Source organism: Gavia stellata, chromosome 4 (genome assembly GCF_030936135.1).
Source record: "Gavia stellata isolate bGavSte3 chromosome 4, bGavSte3.hap2, whole genome shotgun sequence".
Classification (NCBI taxonomy): domain Eukaryota; kingdom Metazoa; phylum Chordata; class Aves; order Gaviiformes; family Gaviidae; genus Gavia; species Gavia stellata.
Window position 1 is genome coordinate 25,168,571 of NC_082597.1, and position 22,089 is coordinate 25,190,659.

The following is a 22,089-nucleotide window of genomic DNA, read 5'->3' on the forward strand; positions in this document are numbered from 1 at the left end:
TGCTCTGGGGAGAAAACCAATGCTAGTGATGTGGAAATTAAGCTGTCTTAACCTTTGGTATTAGCAGAAAAGATAATGTAGACACACACACCCAAAATAATGGATTTCTGTCTGTAGCATGCTACATAAAGCATACTACTCTTTTTTTTTCTTCATCAGTAGTCCTCAAGGCACTTTACAGAGGTGGAGGTCCATATCTCCATATTACAGATGAGTAAACTGAGGCATGGGGGAGAAATAAATGCAAACATCATGCAACAGGCTGTTGCAAGAACTAAATGAAAAATAGCAGTCTCCCAAACATTCAGCTGATGCTTTCACTATTAGGTACATCTTCTACTCCGAAAGGGCTTTTAGCGTTGTATCCCTGGAATAAGCTTTGAATATGGCCAGGGATCATAGAACTACTACATCTTCATGCTATTTTTTCCTGTGGTATATCTACTTTTTAAGACTTATAACTGGGAATAACTTTATTCATCGCAGACTCAGTTGTTGGTATTAAAAAAAATCTTATGTACAATTATGAGTTTCCTTATATCTGACTTGAATTATCATAAGTGTTCTGTTCAAACATGAACTGCTGAAGGAGGAATTAAAACATGTTGAGTTGTTGCACAGTGGAAGTGTGAGGGGGGTTGCATCTATAAGTACCTTTATGTAAGTGGATTGAGTCTGCTTTGCAGGACAGGACACAAGTTGTATACACGATTGTGAGACCAGTTGCTGGCTATTATTCAAAGAGGTTTTACTTTTAATAGCCTTTTCTCAAATTTGTTAATATTTTTAAGGGATTCTTTGTTTTAGGTTGGCATGAAGTTCATGTTTTCTTATAAGAGTTTTTTCTTTTAAAACAGTTTAAGCTGTTTTATTTCCGTGTTCTCCAAGTATCTGAAGTCAAAATTCCTTATTTTCCATCCTCAAGTGTAAAGATCATAAGAAAAGTTCAGCTAAACCTCACCTCTGCAAAGAAAATATTAATTTTTTATTTTTTTTAAATCTGGACCTGGGAGTACCAGTAGATGCTAAATAGCACTTTCAAGGGCTCATTAATGAGTTTTCCAGAGCTGGGATAATTCAGGAATTCCTGAGGCTTATGCTTCACATCCTTTCTGTAATCAATTTAACTGTTGTTCTGAAGATTTTTACTTGTGAATGTGATGATAGATATACCATTAAGTGGGTCTATAAAGAACTGCAGTGGGTCTAACTCTTTTTAAAAAAAAATAAAAAAAACCCCCAACAACATAAAAACCGAAACACAAACAAACCTGTTTTGTTTTTTTACAGACAATAAGGGTCTGAATCTTAACATATTTTCTCAAAGCACTCTCTCATGTTCAAAGTGGTGTGAGGATCTGCTTATAAGAACCTGCATTAAATATGAAACTAGTATGTAGCATCTGGAAAAACATTATTGGATAGAAAATGGAATGGTTGATGAAGTCTGAAGAAAGAGGACCTTAGTGCATGAAGGCAATGGGTTGCTGGTAGAAGAGAAGAGAATCTTGAGTCAAAGGAGCTGGTTTCCCTTATAGCTGAATAGGCAGTGGAACGGGACAAAACAGATTTGAGCTCCGATTTTATCCCATGGGTTGTGTGAAACTCATGATTCTTGCCTCGAATCTGTATGGCTTGAAACGTCAATCTGCAATTTCTGTGTATGACCATGAAACATAGTTTTGAGAACCGGTTAATCTACATATCTGAACAGTGCTCTATTTGTGTAAGGATCATCTGAGTCTTGGGAGTCTTGATGAATTTAAAATGGCTCAAAATCGAAAGGTAGACTTTAACATTTCATCTAAAAATTCCCTGAGCTTTGAAAAGGAACAGTCTTATATGCTTTGATTCTGAGTGTCTTGGGAAGTTGGGGGTGGGAGTGGAACTGCAAGACAGAATGTCAGTAGGACAGTGACGAATCTGTAGACAGTCTGTGCACAGCACACTGTTGTTCTGAAAGTAACTAAATGTGTAACTTTAACAACACAACACAAATAACTGCGTTTTGTCATGTGTCTGCTGCTTTCTGGCCAGCCAAGATCTTGGCAGTGTTAAGCAGTGAGATGCAGCTGAGTAAGCTACTAATGATGCTGTGCAGGTAAACAGGAAGTGACAGTGTTCAGCTTGCTCATCAACGAAAACTCCAGGTTGTGTATGTCATCTGGTAAATGGTCTGCTAAGATGAGATAGCTTGGAATATTATAATCTGGACCGTGGTTGTGGTTATGTCATATCTCTGGAAGGCTGAAGTCTTGCATGTGTTGTCTGAACTGAGGTTGTAGGATTTAAAAAATCATTATTCTGTGTCTGATAAAAGCATGTCTCTTAATTAATCATGTGCTGTTTGATTTGGTTTTACATGCTATGCTGTTTACCCACATCGTAATTGTTGGTATTCTGCGATCCACAGTTGTGCAACAAGTGTTTGAAAAGGAGTCGGCCAGCTCTAGCTGAACTGGGGGGTTCTGGGAGGTACTGGAAATGTAGATGAGCTTGTATCTGAAGACACTCAGAAAAATGTGGACTGTCTGTAACTGACTGTCTGAGGATTAGGAGTGAAGGATTGATTTGCTAGACAACTGCAGACTTAAGTCTGGACAAGCACTTTTATAGTTTAGATTTGTTAAACAGCAGTCCCATGTTTCATCCCTTTTTTGTTGTGACATCACTTAGTGATCACTGGTACCTTCTCCACATCAGTAAAAGAGCTGCAGTATACTCACTGAAGAGGACTTGTGTGCTGATCAGAACAAGGCAGGAGATCTGTTCTTGGGTATTAACATTTTTTTAAAAATTGGTTTTGGTCTCTTGATCCCTTAAATGTTACGGGCTATGTGTTGTGCAGAACTGTCTTTTAGCTTAGATTAAGATCCTCATGTTTCAGAAATGATAGGAAATACCTGAAGTGGCTTTTTGCTATTTCAGAAAAACTTCCTCTCTTCCTTCTCCCTTCAAATAAGAAAAAGGCAGCATCTCTTATGCAGTAGCTTTATTTTTAACATAGCCTAACTTTGTGTATAGGTGGAAAAAAATTAATTTCTTAGCCTCTATGCATAGTGCATTTTTAAATCAGTGGGCAATTATGGAAATGAAAAGCAAGCTTTAAGCTTAAAATTGAACACTGTTGGTGATTGTAGCAAATAATTTCACAAGCAGTAGAACTGGTGAGGCCTCAGTGTCTTCAGTTGAGTAATTTTTCAACTTGCACCAAATAAAGCTTTTCTCATGTGATTGGGTTTTTACAAAAGACTTTCTTATGTCAGTTCTGTCAAATGATGTGAAATCTTGCTTTAGTTTTTCTGTCTGTGGAGCAATCCGTCTGTCTTCTGAAAATAATGTTCTGTAAATGGCATTAAAATTAGAGGATTGTTTCCAGCTGCTTAACTTGTTGAAATCTGCCAGCAAACTTCTGAAGTTCTGTATTTCTTCTTTCTATGGGAAACCAGTTTAAAATCCGGTCTGTAGCATCTGAAGGTAACTTTTTTGCAATACACAATTGTCTTTAAAGATAAGATTATTAGTAATTTGTTAAATATATCTTTAACATCTATAATAGCTTTAAAAATTGAAGTAATCACAGTTTACCCAAATTGCAAATAAAGTCATATCAAAATCCCCAGTGGACGAACACTGTCGCATATCAGACTCATTCGTGAAGATTTTGGAGGCAACCTGGTGCAAAGACATAAATTACAAGCCAGTCAGAGTTGCAAAATCTAACTTATTAAAATCTAATTTCATAGTCAGTCAAAATATCATGGAGTCCTTGAAAAGTATTTTTATCTACAGAAAAGTGTGCGTGTACTATCAAGACAGTATCATCACACTCTTTCTTTTTTTTTTGTAAAAGATGCAGTAACCATAAATAGCCTGATCCCCTGTTCTTAAGAGGAAAAAGGCTAAAAAGACAGTTGGAGGCAGCTGTTGTACTTACTCTTGTGTCATCTGGGGCCATAAATCTTGTGGTCCTTCAGGTGAAGGTGTCAGCAGGAAGCAAAAGCAGTCTGCCTTTAGTGTCAGTAGTCTTATCTCTCTCCTTCTGCTGATTCTTCCGATCTGCATCCCTTCCCATCTAAAACTGCAAAAGTAAGTAATTACAAGTTGACACTTGTGAATACTTATTGAGACATTTAAAATTTGGTGAAAGTGTTGATTTGTGTTCATATTTCTTGCTGTTATGCCTGAATTGCACCTAAACCATCATACTAGACACCCACGCTTTAGAGGGTTGGAGTACCTACTATCCAGGGCTAATAAATATTGTAGGATTCTGAACCTAATTAAACTCAAATTTTCTAAGTGTCTGTGAAAGTGCTAGGAAATATTTTTGTCTACTCTAGCAAATACCTTTGCTACTTACAGTGTGGAAATTGTTAGGGAAGCATACATGCATATTGTTTATGTGGCCTAATTAGTTAGGGATCATCTGAATAGTGGCAGGCTTATTCAGTTAATTTAACAGCACCGTTGGAGGAGATTGCAGTGCGTGCCTTCTGTAGGATTGCGTGGTGATGAGAACATTCACCCTGGAAGTGGGTTATCAGCCCTTCCTAGCAGGAAGGGAACACACTGTTCCCACATGGCAGGAGACATCCTCAGTGCCAAGAGAATAGCTACATTTTGTCATGAAATGGGACCACTGTGCAGAAGGGAAATGAAACTGCCAGAAAGAGCGCGCAGAGCTTGCTTGTGTAGGCCACTGAAGGCCTTCCCTTGAGAAGGGAAGGAGGTTCCAGCACCTGGTCCCTGCAGCAGGTTTTGTTTATGTTTCTGTATTAAGAGTGATGAGATAAAACTCATAGCTGTGTTGAGCACTACAGAAACATTTCTGGAAGCTCCATATATTTATGACACTGAAGATAAGGTAACTGCAGAACAACAGGAAGGTATTATCACTGTCTAACTCCAATTTTGTTTGCTTTGAATAACATGAATTTATTAAAGTATGGACATTTGAATGTGTAATTGCTTAAACAAGCTTTTTTGAGATAAACTAAGATTTCAAGCAGTATTTCTGCTTGATTGGTCACTGCTACATTTTGGTTTTTTCTCTGCAGAATACTTGTAATCTAGAGAAAGAAATGTCAACCACTTAGTTCTGTCTAATTGCCTGATTTTCTGTGGATTAGTCTTGATTTCTCATAGAGTTAGCTCCCCTGCATTCTCACTTCTGCTTCTTGTCTTTCTCATTCTTAATGAGTTTCCATATCTTCTTCCATGACTCAGATAATGCTAGGCTATTAGAGATTGCCTTGGTACTGAAGCTTCCTGTCCTTGTTGTGACCAAGATTAGAGTTAAACCTCACTAAGCGTTTTCCACAGTGAAGTGGTACTTGACATTAGCATGTCTCTGCTCCTGAACTCTGCTGTCTGAGGAAGACTATTACTTACCACTGTTTTAATGTCAATGAATAGCAACAGCCCTTCATTCTTGAACAGTCACCCTAGAAGCAAACTTCGGGCTATCTTCTTGGTCTTGTATCAAAGAAGAAATGAGTGACCCAGGAGCATGCAGCATCACCTGGTCAGGCTTCAGCTTGCTGGCTTAGAGATAATCAGGATTTCCACCACAGTAGGTCTTAAAATGCCTGCCACAGGTACCTTCTCACCAGCAGTAGTATTGATCAGGACAACCTTTCCAGATACCTACTTTAAGGAAATGATAATAGAAATATTGTTTTCTATTATTACAGGGTTTGGATTGCACATAACTATTGACCATAGCTTTTTTTCACAGAAAAGTAGCTAATTGCGTTCCCTGTAACTTTCAGGCTGAAAGTCTTCAGACTGACTTTGTGAAGAAGCTACAGGCATTGTATTAGCATGTTTTTTTCCCAAGAGGTTACTCTTCTTGGAAACAACTGCTACTACTTGTGTTCTTACATTACAGGGCAAGGTCTTTTTTTCCCCAGTTTCATTTGTAAGATACTTCCAGGGGCTGGGAAGAACAACTAAGAAAAGCAAGCCTGTTATGTGCGATTAAATTACGTATGTATGCAGGGTTCTGCACTTTTATTGGAAAAAAGTTGACTCTTAAAATTGGAAAAAGATTGAAAATCACTGCTAGTTTGTCTTCAGTAGTACTGTCAGCCAACATGTAACGTAACAATACTGAACCATTGGAAGAATACATTAAACTTAGTTGCATTTTTGCAAGCACTAAAATGGAAGTGATCAAGCACTGCAACGGCTTCCCCAGAGGCGATTTGCAGCCTTTAAATGTAACTGGACAGGACCTTGAGCAACTTGAACTTTAGGCTTTTAATTACCCCTGCTGTGAGCAGGAGGTTGGACTGGAAGACTTACAGAGGTCACATCCAGCCAAAGTAATTTTATGAGTATTTCATCTTTGCACCACAAGCAGTAGTCAGCTGTACGTGAACACTACAAAAACCATCCCAATGGGTCTTGAAATGCTTTCTGTTCTGGTGTATGCTGAGGTGGCTTGAACATCCTCTTACAGCCTTAATCTTGCTGCTGCTCTTTGTTGTGACTTTTGGCCCTCTATGTTTTAATGGGGGTAGTTTCCTGTAATCTCTTAGCTTTTCACAATCCATGTCAACCACAAGCAATCTAGTGTGATGGCTCCTTCTTGTAATGAGATGTGCCACTGTCTGTGTTGGCTTGCTTTACTGTTTTTGAGAAACACGGAGTTACAGCAAGTCATTAACTTGACAAGCTACTGCAGCAAATGTTGACACCAGAAGCTGATCAAAGTCCTCAGCTATCTGCTGCCCAGTTGGAAACTATCAGTGGCTGCTGTGATCACATTCTTCACATGTGGGGTGACTAGTTGTGGCTACCTTTTGCAGGCAGAAGGTGTTTTCATGAGCCTTCTGTTGAGTATGTGTGTCCAAGGATGAGACCAGCTCTGCCAGTAAGGCAGCCAGCATACAGCTGACAACACCAGACTTACTGCTTCATAGCTTATGAATTTGAGGGATGTGACAAGTCCCTGGAATCCAAGGCATGTCCTCCAGCCGGGGGTTGACTGTGGAAAAAATAAAGGGAACTGTGGGGTTTTGATTCTCATCGCCATGGCGCATCATTTTTGGTGGGCTACCTTATTTCTTTCCCTTATGCACCTTTTCCGAGTACATATATATATATAAGTAAATATATATATAAAAAGAACAAGGTCCTTGCCAAAACTGTTAAGCAAAGCGGTAGTGCCAACTTCAAAATCCTCCTCCTGAAAATACAGTAATAACTGTAGGTATTAAGTCACAAATAAATTTACTATATCTCAGAAAAAATGCACTAATTACATTGAGTATTTAATGGCAGTCCTGTTCAATTCTGTCTGTAAAATTTCTTGTGAAGAAATATTTACATATAGTTTTAAAGAACTGATACTTTTAAATGCAATGTTCTCTTCAAGAATGCTGTGAGAAACTGCGCTGGGTATATTAACGGGCTTCCAAATAGATAAAGTGAATGCTTATTCAGAAAATGCAGTAGGATACTCAAATGTTATTTGCGTAAATGTTCTCAAATGCTGCAATTCAGCAATTAAAGCTGAATTTTTTTTAATTGAATTTATGTGGCTAGGATTCATAATGAATAGTGGTAGATGAAGTTTATGGTTCATATATTTTTCTCAAGCTTTGAATTTTGCTGATAAGTTTGTAACTTTCCAAAGGCTGTGGATGATTAACCGTTTTTGCCACCTGTCTTCCAGAAGCTGAATATCTTAAAGCATGGCACCACTGTTCTGCATGATGAAAATGAACAGTGGCTGAAGTAAAAGGAGTTGGATTTTATTGTCCTTCTCCCCACAAAAATACACCTTGTAATTTTTCCTGTATTGTCCTTTTAATAAAAAAAGATAGTGGCGTAACAGTGGAATTTGTAATTCGTGTTCTCACATGTGAAAGCCTCGTTGCAGTCTTGTCAACGCTAGGAATTAGCACAATGCTAATGAATAAGTTAAAATGTAATTGAACTCTAAGCTTGGTAGGCCTCAAAACACCTACTTTAGATTCAGTGAAATTGTTCTCTAACTTGTAAATTAAGCTCTACTCATAGGGTATCCAAGTGTACATTAAATGTATTATGACACGCTCTTTTTGTGTAATATTCTTCTGTCTACTCATGGGGTAGGTGCTGGTTCAAGGTTTTATACACAGTCATCATCGAGTTACGGCAGTTACTGGTTTACCCAGATAATCCAGTTGGTGCTTTTGCTGCTAGATACGATAGGAAGCAACGCACAGGGAGCCCTTTCTTGACACAGATCACTGTTTTCTGTGCCTTGAATTTAGGTTGCATATTTCCTGCCAAGACCACCCATTTCTGTGATAGTCCTATTGGGGGAGTTTAGTGGAGCTGGACTTGTTTTGGAGTGTTGAGAAGGCTTCTTGCATGGACAGTGGGATAGTTGCTGTGGTTGAATGTGATGCCTTCGTTACAACTGTAGAGTGGCCCACCTGTGCTCCTTTTTGTTGTCTTGTGTCTACAAGATTATCGGTTTAACAATGAGATGATATTGAAGAAATGAGAGAAAAGGTTGTTAGCAAAAATTTTGAAGAAAATCTGGCCAGTTGTGCCCAAAATTAAGTCTTTGCCTGTCGCATCATAAGGGGAAAAAATTGCATCTCTTATACCTGCAACTTAATGTCAGCTGTTTCGTTGTGGTAGTATGGCTAATTCAAGGGTCCCTTTTTACTCATCTGACAAGTCCTGTTATGATCAAATTATTCGTATGACTCTGTAGGTTATAGGGAGAGAAGTTTTACTCTACACTAGGTTGTAGAGCATTTGAGGAGGCAACTGCAAAGCTTTCTTTTCATCAGTCAGTCATGCTTTAACTTTTTCTGTAGGTTACCAGAAAGACTACTAGTCAGTCTGACAAATTCTGAAGAGGTGGTTGCAAAGAGGAACAGAATTATATCTTGACTTGTGAAAGTTACATCACAGTTCTTGGGCAATGGTTATAAAGCTTCCCCGAGGAGTAGCTGTCAGTCTGGCTCTATTACTTTGACTCTATTTTAACAAAAATGGAAGGTTAATTGATTAAAAAAAAAAAAATCCCATTAAACTTAAGTTATTCTTTTGGTTATTTTAAACCAGTTGAAAAGTGTGACATGGGTGATACTGATATTTAGTAGATAATCTTATAATGCAACTGGTTTGGCAAGTAGTCAGTGTTGATGAAGACAAAGTAAAGTTTGTAGAGCGAGTGGGGAAAACCTAGTATGGAGCCCATTACTCAGACTAGATATGATCCCTCCAGAAGGGTCTTGGAACTATAACAGATCTATGAAAATATCTGCTTGATGTTCCATAATGAAAAAGGAAATAAAACTCTTTGACTTAGAGGGAAAGAAATAGAGCACAAAACAGAAAACAATATTATTGTGACCCTATGTTCAAAAGGCTAACAAACTGGATTTATACAGCGTAAGTCTTATCCCCAGTCAAAGGATGTAGTATGACTAGGTAAGATCCATGTGAGAGTGACAAGGCTAATTAAAATGTAGATTTTTTTTTTTTTTTTTTTCTTGGTACAAGAATGAATTAAATCTGTTACCACTTCCTAACTGGCAGAGGACTTACAGGGCAAAGAACTGTGACAAATATCTATAAATCATGTGCAGCATGGAGATGCAGCTATGAAACCATTAACACTGTCTCCTAGTGTAAGAACAAGGAGGGACAGTCAACTGAAGCTAGCAGGTAGCAAACTTTAGATAAAAGTAGCTAACTGTTCACCCAGTGCATACGTGAACTGTGAAATACAGTCCTGCCCAGTGTAAGGCTCCAATTTTCATTACGTCATAGGACTCTTAAGGTAGGATACATATATACTAGAAAATATGCTGAGGAACATTCTGAGTGACTGAAGCAATGTGGTGTGGAATAATGTTCATCTCTTATTAAAAATCTCTCAATTGGAAAACAGGACGATTTCAAGTTGCCAACTGGGAACAAGCCTAGCTCATGTGAGTTCTCAAACCATACCCAAGGATTTTAGGAGTTTGCGAGTTGGCATAGGCTAAAATCACGCCAGAGACCATTTGAACAATTAAGGAATGTAGACAGTTGCATTCCACTACCCAGGAGTGTTTCCAGGCACTGTGTAATTTACAGTTCTAGCCCGAGTATTGCATTTCTATCCAGTTTGAAGTACTGAACAGAAAGAAAATTAGTTGCACAGTAGGGCTTCTCTGTGTGACCACCATAGTTGCTTGTCTGCCTCTTAGAGGCAATATCTCTTTGCTGGTTTTTATGAGCAAGAACAAAAAGTTCAATTGGGTTCTTAAGCTGTCTAAATCTTGCATAGAAGTGAAAATCTGAAGCGTGAAAGTGATTTGGGGTCATTTGAACTTTACTGTGTTACCACCTGGGAAATAATCAAAGTTGCTGCCTAGAACAAGGAACAAAATTAAGAGATACTTTGATAAAAGATGAAATGTAGAATTTGTGATTTTTACCTTAAAAGTAATAGCTACTTTTTCTTTTTAGACGATGTCTTCAGCAGTTGTTCAAATATATGCAGCAGATCGCAATGCCATGTGGTCAAAGAAATGCTGTGGTGTAGCTTGCCTTGTAAAGGACAATCCACAGAGGTCATATTTTATCAGAATATTTGACATTAAGGTAAGCATCCTTTTTTCTTTTTCAGATTCGTTACGCTTGGTTGTATTCATTCTCTATTTTGAATTGAATGAGTGTAGGTTGTCATAGCTACAAACTCATAGAAATTCTAAAATAAATGGTTGTACTTTAAGTAGCGCAATTACAGTGCTTAATAGGCAACTGCAACTTTCTCAGGTATTCTAAATTGAAATGATTTCATAGATGACAGCTTTTATGTATGAAATAAATATCAAATACAATTTTCTTACAACTCACAGAAGCTGTCCTCTACAGATCTGATTAGTCAAAATAGTGAAAGTTAGTATGGTGTCACTGATATGGATAGCTGTCAAAATTCTAGCAGGTGTCACTACTTTGGATGATATTAACAAAATAGATGCTGTCTTCTGTATGGGTGAAAACAATCTTTTGATTAGGGTATTGGTGCATGTGAAAACTGCAGGACAAACAAGTTTGGGGGTTTTTTTCCCCTCCAGGATATATACTTTCATACTGAGGATCTTTTTCCTATTATAATATTTCAGTCAAGACAGTGGAAACTAAGAGATGAAGTGTCCAAGATGTGTTTTCATGACAAAAATGATACTGAGAAGCATAAGTCCTACTGACTTTGCTGAGAATTTGGAAAGCTTCCCATTATCTCTACAGCCAGGAACAGCTCGTTATCTGTCAGCATTCAGTGCTGGAAGTCTCTCAGATTTGTTCAGGATTGCTAGTTGGCACTTGCATTTGACTTTGTGATTTGGTCTTTCGACTATTAGACTTAGTGAGAAACCTGTTCCTTGGGTGCTGAACTATAATGTCATTTAAATATATAAGACTTCTTAAAAAGGTGAGATTTTTGTTCCCTTTAAGTTAACTGTTTTCAAGTCAGCCTGAGATATTAACAGGAGACTGGAAGTATCCTTTATTGCTATTGCTGTTATCACTGGTCACTATTACTGCCCCCAGTATCACTATTGCAGGATTGTAGAACTTGAAGGATTTTTTTAAAACATCCAGGAATTTGAACAGAACACAGTGACCTGATGAAATAGTCTTCCACAGCTCTTCGACAAGTTCCAGCATATTTTGATTTTGATTTGAGCTCATTCATTGGGTTAATAGCAGGGTAGATGCTTAACACCATGCAGCTTCCAACTCTTAATAGGTTCTATTGTGAAAGAAGTTAAACTCTGTAATTCATCTTAAGTTTTTCAAAATCTTTTTTTTTTTTTCTTTTCAGGATGGGAAATTATTGTGGGAGCAGGAGCTGTACAATAACTTTGTATATAATAGTCCTAGAGGATATTTTCATACCTTTGCTGGAGATGTGAGTCTCAACGTTTTTGAATACCTATTTTAAAATGCCTTTTATTTGAATGGTAGCTTCTTTTAATATAACTGAGGTTTTTATTTCTTTCTGTAAATTATTTATGAAAGTACAATATTACCTGTGTTCCTTGAAGCTTTTTAAGCTTATTTACAAAAGGATTTTTTTTGTATCTCAACTAGAAAACTTAATCCGTAGGACAGAAGCATAAAACGCAGTTCTTTATTTTTAACTCCCGTTAATGAAATTACATTTTGACTTGCAGATGATGTTTGTGTAGTATCATATATTCTTAAAGCACAAATTTTCCTCTCCCCCATTTGATTTCAAGCTACAAGATTTTGCTCAAATTTGTTAGCCATGATCTCTAGAAACTTGATTAGTAGACAGACATTCCTAAGATAGAATGCTTCACTAAGACTTGGTTCCAAATTTGCAGTGATGATTTTTTCTGATTATACCTTCAAAAGGTGTAAGAAGACATTTAAGAAAGCCTTTGAAACATTTTCTTAGTCATGGGTGGGGGAATATTAATGTTTTTCAGACATGTCAAGTTGGTCTTAATTTTGCTAATGAAGAAGAAGCTAAACTATTCCGCAAAACAGTAACAGATTTACTTGGACGACGGCAGAGAAAATCTGGTAAATATTCAAATTAATCTTAAATTCAGGCTTGTTTATGCTGTTTTGGGGGGAGGCAGGAAGCTACTTTTATGTCTGAAAGCTACTAGAGCCACTACTGCCATATTTATATTTAGGAGTAATTGTGTTATTAAAGTGTGCTTCTTTTCTCTATTGTGCAAAAAATCATTTTCTTCTGAATAACTTAACTTGGTGCTCCTTGCTGTAAGTTTCCTTGTAAGCTGAGACTCCAGGGTTGTGGTGTTTGAAAATATAGATCAGGAGGAAGCAAAAATGGTAAGCTGTCAGTGGGAAAACTAGAAATCTTTCTGTAAGCTGTTTTCACATTTGACTAAACCCTCTTTTAGCTCTGGGCTGTTTATAACGGATTTGTTTAAATTCAGCCCAAGTGGGTTGTAACAAAGATTTTACCATCTGGTATGTTCAGTAGTTCATGTGAATGAATTTTTGGCATTGGTCCAGTGTTTAGTAGAGAATTATCTTTTATTCAAAGCTAGTGATCTTGGCGGAGGCCAAGAACAGAAGACATAATGTGCCTATACTGTCCGTAGCAGCACAGGACAGTCTGAAGCACAGCATGCTTTTTGCCAGCTGCAAGATGCCTTAGGAACATGGTCACTGTTTTAAAGGGAGCTCAGCCTTCCTACAGATCTTGTATTGGTCCTTTTCCAGGGAGCCCATAAAGAGCTTGCCTGTCTGACAGCCGTATGTCCATGAAGAATAAGGTGATATAAAACATAGGCTGGGAGCACATGTATCTGCTCAGGCTTGCTGTAAGCTGTAGTGTGGATTTGTGTTCACACTACAGGATGCTTTTTCTGTATTTGATTCTGGAATTGGAATTGCACTAGCAATGCAGTGTAGACTACATAAAGGGAGGAAGCCCTCATCTTGGAGTGCCATCCTTGCAAGTATTCTTGGGAACCTACATGATCTATGTGTATTCACTTGAATTTCATTTAGGTATGGTGACTCAGGTGCAGAGCATTTGTTCAAGAAGCTTAAATGGCTTCTTTAAGATTCCCTCTGCTCAGAATTAGAGTAAGTACATAGGGTTTCATGAGAAGAAGTGGGGTCATTAGGAAGTGGCATTAATAGTGTTTCTCATACTTGTGTAAAAGTAATCTTGCATCAGCTTGCATCTCCTGTTCCTGAAGTTTCTCTCTATTCTGTGTCTAAAACACAGTGCTACAGTGCACAGACATGACTTGTGAGGAAATATGTTTGCATTATTTGCCATAGCAAACTTTGTTTGAAAATAGTGGTCCAGTTAAACTTCCTGTTCATGGGACAGAGGTTCACCTCTGTCCTTCCACATAGAGGTTTTTTCACAGGACCACTTAAGTTTTTCTTGTTTACTCTTTGAGCTAATACCTTGGTTGGTTTGTATGCTCAAACTGATGTTGTAGGATGAGCTTATTCCATGCATGGTCTTTTAACAAGCAACTCTCCATCCCCAAACACTTCCAACTTGAAGACAACTTTAACTAAAAAAAAAAAAAAAAACCAAAAACCGCAAAAAAACCCCAAAACAAAATAAAAAACTCCAAGTTTTTTTTCTTGTTAAGAGCTGCAAAACAAGAATTGAAAACATTCATGAGATTCCTTAGTCAAGCCACCAGATGGAGTTCTGTATTTGTCATTGATGCAACTATCTAATTCTGCTTCTAAAATAACAGGCTTTGCACTTGCCTGAGTCAAAGCTGATTTGCTGTTGGTGTTTATATGTTAATATATTTATTTATAAATGCTTATATAAAACACATATTAATTTATACATAGATTTATATATAAATGTTATATAAAATTTGTATATTATTTATAATATATATATAAAAATGGTGTGTGTGTATTCTAATGCATCTTAACCTCTCAAACACACAGGTTGTAGTCTGGTAGTTTTGATGCTTTTCTGTTTTAACGGGATTTTTAATCCCATGCCTTTCAAAATATGTTTCATTTCATAGCAGTGCCACCTGACATGCTTTCAACTGAAATGAGTACTCTATGAGAGCACTTAGCAGCCTGTTACACCATTCAGGGCTTGCTAGGAGACTTTTCCAGGAGTCTTATGGAAAGCGTATGTTGCTGGAAGGTAGCAAGAACAGTTCTGGCTCACAAAACTACGTCTTGGTGCTGAGACTAGTACACAAAATATTGTCTAGCAGCTGCAAGAAGAGGCAACAGTATTCTGCTCTTCCTCACTCAGCATGAAATGCTCTCCAGTATACAGACAACTCCTGAGTAAGCGCATCTGGAGTTCCCGAGAGGTGAACGTTTGGCTCCAAACAGAGAATGTACGAAAGCTTGCAAATGTACAAAATATCTAATAGAGAATAGAATGAGGGGAAAAAGGGAGAGAAAGAATTATTGATGTGCTGTCTTAATCTTTTTAATATCAGGGTGGTTTTCACCTAGCTAATTTCTGATGTTATTTTTTTTAAAGTCAATTAAATTCTTAACTTTAGGTTAAGAAGAAACTACTATAATTAGTTAATTTCTCCGTTGGATTTACTTAAATAATATCTCCATTTACTACTTAAACCGATCCCAAATAGTTCCCCTGATAAGCAGAGTGAACACAGTGTTTATCTTCTCAGTGCTTGTCAGTGTAGGACATTCTCACTTTGTGTTTTGCACATAGGTACCAGTAGTTTTTATTTTTATTATCTTGCCTCAGAAATGTTAATGTGTGTACACACACAAGTGTCCTCTCCACATGCTGAGCACTCAGTCACAAAAGGGCAGCAGAGACTTGTAGAACAGAGCCTTGTTCTTAACTGCCTTTCTGCAGTAGGAGGCTTCTTCACTCATTTTTATGGACTGCTTGTAGCTCGTGGGTGGGAGCTCTGTTAGCCCTCTCTAAAGCTGCCTTTTTCGTCCACAAGCTTTTAGCTCCTGATGCCCTTCCTAATGCACTTCATAAGCTTCAAGCTGGATACTTAATATGGAGAGCTTTTTTTTATTTTGGCGTCTTTGGTCACAACTTTTTGGTTTTGCTGCCTGGGAAACAAAGGCATCTCTGAAGTGCTCAGCTTGTGTTGGATTCAAGTCTCAGCAGAGATCATTCTTGTTTCCAGGAATAAGTATTGAAGGGAGCTGTGTTTTTTGGACATAGGCAGCTGGTGAAGTTGATCCGTTTTGGATCAGTAGGCATCTCCATTTTTGAAAAAAGGAGGAATCCGCCACTCTCCAGTCAGGTCATCACTTCAGAACAGGAGTTCATATTTTCTAGTCAGCAGTGGGAACCACAGAAAAACAGATCTAATATCTTTGAGCTACAAATTAATCTTTTATATACCCAGCAAAAATTACAGGAAGTGTTTAAAATGTCTTCCTTTGTTTTCCGCTATCTTTTGTCTTGAACTCTTTCTTCTAAGGAAAATTGTAATGGATTCCCATGATTTGGCCCAAGGCCACTTAACACTTCCCATGAATACCTCCTGCTTTTGCCAGCTTCCCATTCTGTGCCAAATGACTTGCAATCACTCCTTCACTCTCCTTTGCTGTCTCTGAGTTGTTAAATAAAACTCTAATTATGTTCCAGAAGTTGAGTTTGGGTTGGTTTTGGCAGTACAACATCAGTGGTTTCTTAAACTGAATATTCTAGGAAGAGAAAGCACAGTATTTGGCCAAAAAGCCTTTTTTTTTTCCTCCCCCCCGCCCCTCCCAGACCTGATACCTTTTGCTGAGGCACCCTTGCAGAGGTTCTCCACCTCTGTGCCTAAAACTAACCTGCTGTGAGCTAAGAGGCAACTGTCTGTCTTTAGAAGGCTTGCTCAGCAAAAGTTGTTTCTCAAGAGGTTTTGGTTACCTTCCTCTGAAGGTTTGATGACCTTGGCAGTTGCAGGGTAGGTAAATGTTATTTGTAGTGGGTTGCAGGGTAGGTAAATGTGGTGGATAACAATTAATAGTAAGTGAGGGGAGTCTCCTTTAATGGACAGTTCACTATTATAGGCTGAGAGTACTGAGGTGTGAAATGTTTACAACTATATTTGAAATCATCAAGCCAAATTCTTCATGGTCAGTGAAACAGTTTGCCGTTGTGAATAGAATATCAGATTAGTACTAAGGAGATTCTAGTTCTGTTCCATATTATTCAATTACCTGTTGGATAACATAGGTGAAGCGTCTTGCCCCTTTATGTCCTATCTTCTTTGCATAAAACCAAAAATAGTTATAATATTTTAGGTTCTGTGGGAGTACAATACTGTACAAAAGTGATAATTATATTTCAAATAAAAATGAAGGAACAGTCTTATTCAGTGGAAATCAGAAAGCATAACACTTCAAAAAATCTTGCTTTGATAGGTTGTACCAAAACAGCTGCTTTGTGAATATTTCACCTTACTTTGGAGTCGGAATGTCTGAAACCAATTCAGTAGCTATTTCCTTATGCTTCTACTCAGTTTGCTCACTTGAAATTGGTGCTTATTATCTAAGATTTTTTTTTTTATGATTCTGTAATGCTTTTTTTCAACTGCACAACAAGTAGGCTTTAAGGATATTAATAGATTCTTAAGTTTGAGTTCAAGGTCATTGAAAGCTTCACTAGAAACTAAAACTGAGAATGAATTTTTCCTGTGATACCTATGAATAAATAGCTCTCTTTCTTTTTCAACAGAAAAAAGACGAGACCCACCAAATGGTAAGCTTTTTGCATGAATCACTGCATTTTATTTTTTCCTACTGCTGTCATTTACTGTTTATGTATAGCTTTGTTTTGGACTTGTTCAGGATAGTCATGTGGTGGCAAAAGCAGTAAACTCTTACTCTGGAGGCTAGTATATTTGTTTTGTTTCTGTTTTTTGGTATTTGTTTAGTTGTAGCTTGAAAGATTTGTGGCTTAGCTGGCATTTGTAAAGAATGTTTTTCGGAGGAGCGTGTTTTGTTGCAAATAGGACAGAGGCCCTTCAGCTTAAACTGAGAAGAAAACTTTTTACCTTGCGTTTGCTGCTTGGTCTTCAGAATATGAATATATAGGAGCACTACACAGAAACATGCTGATATGAAAAGTTAGCCTATTTGTCTAAAGGCAGGCATAATGATGACAGATTTCATAAAACATCGATAAAATTTCAATTTCAGTGTATCTGGCTAACCGTGTAACATAGCCTTTTGGTCATATGTCATATGTTTGTCAATACCAAACTTTTTTTTGCATGAAGGACTATTTGAATCTATTTGCCTCTCAGGAATACATCTCACTGGCATGAAGATACAGGTTCCTCAGGAGATCCTCTCATTAAATTGATGGAAGGAGTCAAAACTATGTATCAATTTGATCCAAAAATTTGTTACCGTCTATTCTAAAATCAGGTGAAAAACGCGTATTAATGAACATCAGGTTTGGAGTCTTTGTAGTTCTAAATTCACATGAAGTTAAAAAGTGATTTCTCTTATGATATTTCTGTTGGTGATTCAGATCATATCTGTATCTGTTAGTTTGCTACTTGAGCAAATGTACAGTCAGCTGATCATCTGAGGTCCCCTTATGGCCTGAGGAAGTAGTCTTAAATTTCTACTAACCAAGACATCCAAGGATCTTGGTAGGTCACCAAAATAGGTAATCCTTAACTAATTCTGAATTATAGGAACTACTGATACTTTTTATACCCAAATAAAGCCCCACCCCCCCATGTGGAATATGTCTCAAAAAAAATTACTCTTTCTTTTTCATAAACATTGAGTTTTGAGGAGGTTTAGGCAATCATCAGTTTAGACCAGGCATTTATAGTATTGATTCCTTCAACTGGGACTGGGTTGTTTAGTTTTGAAACAGTCCTAGTAATACCATCCATGATTGTCTTGCCAGCTTCTCTGAGCTTTCAGAAGGTTTTAACTGTTCTACCTCTTGAGCGACGTTTGCTTCTGCTCACCTAAATGGTGCATCCCTGATAGCAATGTGTGCAGAGCAGATGGGGATTAAAACAGCAGTGGTGACTGTGTAGTCCCACCTACCAGAAAAAATTTAGCCTTTGTCTCTACCATAAATGTTACCAACAGTAACACAAACAATTTATTTGTCTAGTTTGCTATCTATGATTGGAATAAGATTTAAGAAAACTAAATCTACAAAAACTTTTGTGCTTAAAATAATGTCATAATTCATCCTGTACTTCAGGCAACAACATTTTTTTTGAGAAAAAAATTGCATACTGAACTTGCATTCATTGATCCCATGCCTTTATCTTGAATATTCTGTGGAATACATAGGTTTATGCCTAGTGTTTCAGGTTTATAATCACTAGTCAAAGATCTGAGCATCTCTGCTTTTTTAGTAAACTGGTTCACTGGGAGTCCATGTACTCTTTCACAACATGTCTACCTTCCTTTTCTGATTCTGTCCAATTCTGTAATGCCTGGCATCTCTGCAGTCAAAGAGTTAGGTGTGTTCATGTCCTCTGTAGTCACAGGTGAGACATGCTCAGGGCATGGGTTATAGCCTCTGCATGTCAGCATTTGGAATTCATATTAGAGGAGGTATATACTATCAGCATGTAAACAGGAAAAAACTGTTGTAGTATCAACTGGTTTTTGTTTTATTGTCCATATGCAGTGAAAGTCTATTGGGGAAAAAAAAAAAGAACGCCTCCTTTTTTGTATCTGGGTATCTCTGCATAATTACCTTTAAAACTGAAAAACAAGAACAGTCACCTTTCTGTGCTCACATGATCCATGCTTGAAATACTGTGGGGAATTTTATTTTAATGGGGCTTGTTTGTCTGGATTTTCTGCATACGTTGAAGCTGCATGGAAGAAGCACTCTGTCTTTTCATATGATGTTTTCAGTGGTATGGATTTAAGTGGGTTTTTTTGTTTTTTTTAGAACTGCAGGATTAAAATCAAATTGGCATTAACAGTTATGTAAAATGTATTAGTCTGTAATTTCCTGGGATTTATGTTCTACTCATTTGTAATAGCTAGGTCTCTTTATGCAAATAGAGAAAAGTTATTGTGGTTGAAGTGACCTCTTAGTGAAGTTCTGGATGAAACAAGGATTTGTCAGAGAATTAGGTTTTGAGGGAATCTTTAAGAACCATGTGGCAGAATTTTGTTTCAGCTGTTAACTAGAACAGTTTGCATTTATTATAGGGCTGTCTGTAGTCTGGGACAGATGCCTAGAGAGGTTCTAAATAAAATACGGAGAATTTCATAAAATTAACATTTCAAAATGTTCTGTACTACATTTTCTGGAGCCCCTTCTGAAGATGTCACAGATATTGATAACAGTGGATGCTTAAGGCCACTGTACTGTCAGGTACTTCCTAACGATGAGCTCTATATGCCTCTCTCATCTTCATTTATTGAGCTGTCTACACCTGATGGGGAGGGTGCATGTCTTATGATGGGAAAAATTTTACTGGATATAAATATGGCAGTTCTAGAAGAGTACAATTCTTTCCAAGGTTCTTTTATCCCTCGTGGACATCTAAGATCTAAACCTAACGGTAAGAAAAATTTTCATCTTTAAGAGTTTACTGTGATCTCTTGTATGAATATTATTAGTATCAAGGAATCAAGCTTTCAGTCCTTAATTTGAGCTCAGCTGAATAAAACTTCAGTTTGCAAATGGCTGCTGCTTTACATGGTTAAAACCATGTGTGGTTAGTTTAGGATTTTACATGCAAAAAGGTGCATTTTCAAAGACTGTTAGGAATTTTGAGAAGAATATCACAAACTTCCTAGCATTGCAAAGGTACATGTTTCTTTTTGAACATCATTACAGCTGTTGAAACTACTAATATCAATATAATAGGTGAAAATAGAGAGAATATAGTAGGTGATTAAAGTGAAAATGAATTCCTGCAGTGTTTTTGGGTTTGTATCTAATGAAATTGACTGTAACTTTCAATTCATCCTGAAGTTTTTACTTAACTCCACTTGTTAAGTTTTGGTTTGATAATATTTGATGATTAGTGAATTTAATGCTAACTGTAAGTAGAACTTTAACAATGCAAATTGTTTTGCATAGTCGTATGTGGTAAGTTTGTGCTTTGGTATTCTCCAAGAACAGTTGTCTAGATCATAGCTTGTCTAGATCAAACTTCAGCTCAACTTCAGAAGTTCTTCCTGCAGTTCCAATGCAGTTTTAAATCTTGTCCTTTAAGACTTCTACAGGAATGTAGGAGTTGTCATGTGTTTTCAGATGAGTTTTGTCTATGCTAGTGTAGTGTTTCTGTTCTTGTTTCTTATTCCGGCCAGTACTAGATGCTTCCCACTGAGGTGTTAACCTACAAATGTCAGCTATGTTATCCATTGTATTGTCTGCTTCGCCTTTCTGATTTGGACTTTGGACTGTGCAACCTAAGGCTTGTTGGTCCTTTCAGGATGCTTAGGAGAACTTTGAATTATCCATACAAAATGCAGTTATGAAAAATAGTGTCAAAATAAGGTTCAGATTTATCAAAGTCTAATTAGACATTTCTATTATCTGCCCAGTAAGACTAGGTGTGTGAGTCTTATTTTAGTTGATTTGCTGACTGTTGAGTGGTAACAAGTAAGTAGACGATGTTTTCAAAGTATTTCTGGCCAAACTGATTTTAAATTGACTGCTTAATCTCATTCTTCCAAAACTGAAATTACTTATCCTTCTTGCAGGTTTCTTTAAAAATGCATGCATATGTCTGTGTATATATACACGCATATATATGTGTATGAAAAATGCATAAATTGCCTCTCAGTATTTAAATACTAGTGCCACTTGCTTACATCAAGAGTTACCTTCTGTCAAAGCTAAAAAACCTGAGTGGAAAATATGCTAGGTTTGTTTATTTGCTAGTATTATACAAGTAACATAGTACTAAAATGCTACAGTTGGCAGGAGTATAATTCAGATGCATTTTAAGTGACTAGAGTAATAATTCAGAATTTTTTATAATGAAGAACGAGGTTTGAGAACATAATTCATAATTTGAGTGGTTAATTTGTATTTCTGGTGCTGTTTGTACTGTTACTACTCCTCAAGCTCAGTTTCGTATCTGGGACTTCAATTATTTCGCAAACCTGTTAGAGCAAGACATAAGAAATCCTGAACAGTTTCATAGATATTGTCCTACATTTGAAGTCTATACTGTGTCCAGAGTAGCCTTCCGAAGTTCTTGTGATATTCTAGTCCTGTGTGCGATGGCAGAAAGCATTCCCACTTGGGACTTACTAAGCAAAGGTTCCCTCTCCTTGAAGATCAGTTTACTGTGCTGCCAAGGTAATGGTGGGATGGGTGTTACTGTTTATGGCACTCACTTCTTTGATCTTGTCTAGGTTTGTAGCTATGCTGTACCTTAATGTGTCTCATTCCATGTGTTCTTGTGCACATGAAAACTCTTTAGGTTAAAATTACATTCTCTGGCAAATCTGCAAAAAACAAATTCTAGCTTAGAAAATTTTTCTGCCATTGCTCTGCTATAGCAACATTTTTTTTTTTTCTTCAGCAAGTAACTTAGTCTATGCGCCTGACAACGAGAACCCAGACGGATGCATGTGGCATGTAGAGTGATGGCTACAGTACAAGTATTTTGCCACTAAAAAAAA

General features: G+C 37.3%; 1 protein-coding gene across 1 annotated transcript in view; it reads left to right on the top strand.

Moving 5' to 3' along the window:
• The window catches only part of WASL (WASP like actin nucleation promoting factor), a 49,141-nt gene that overhangs the window by 15,836 nt on the left and 11,216 nt on the right, over window positions 1–22,089 (top strand). Inside the window, exons 2-5 of the mRNA XM_059816130.1 lie at window positions 10,471–10,605; window positions 11,831–11,917; window positions 12,462–12,558; window positions 17,183–17,206. Of these exons, the coding sequence (XP_059672113.1) occupies window positions 10,471–10,605; window positions 11,831–11,917; window positions 12,462–12,558; window positions 17,183–17,206 (343 nt within the window). The remainder of the gene's footprint in view (window positions 1–10,470; window positions 10,606–11,830; window positions 11,918–12,461; window positions 12,559–17,182; window positions 17,207–22,089) is intronic.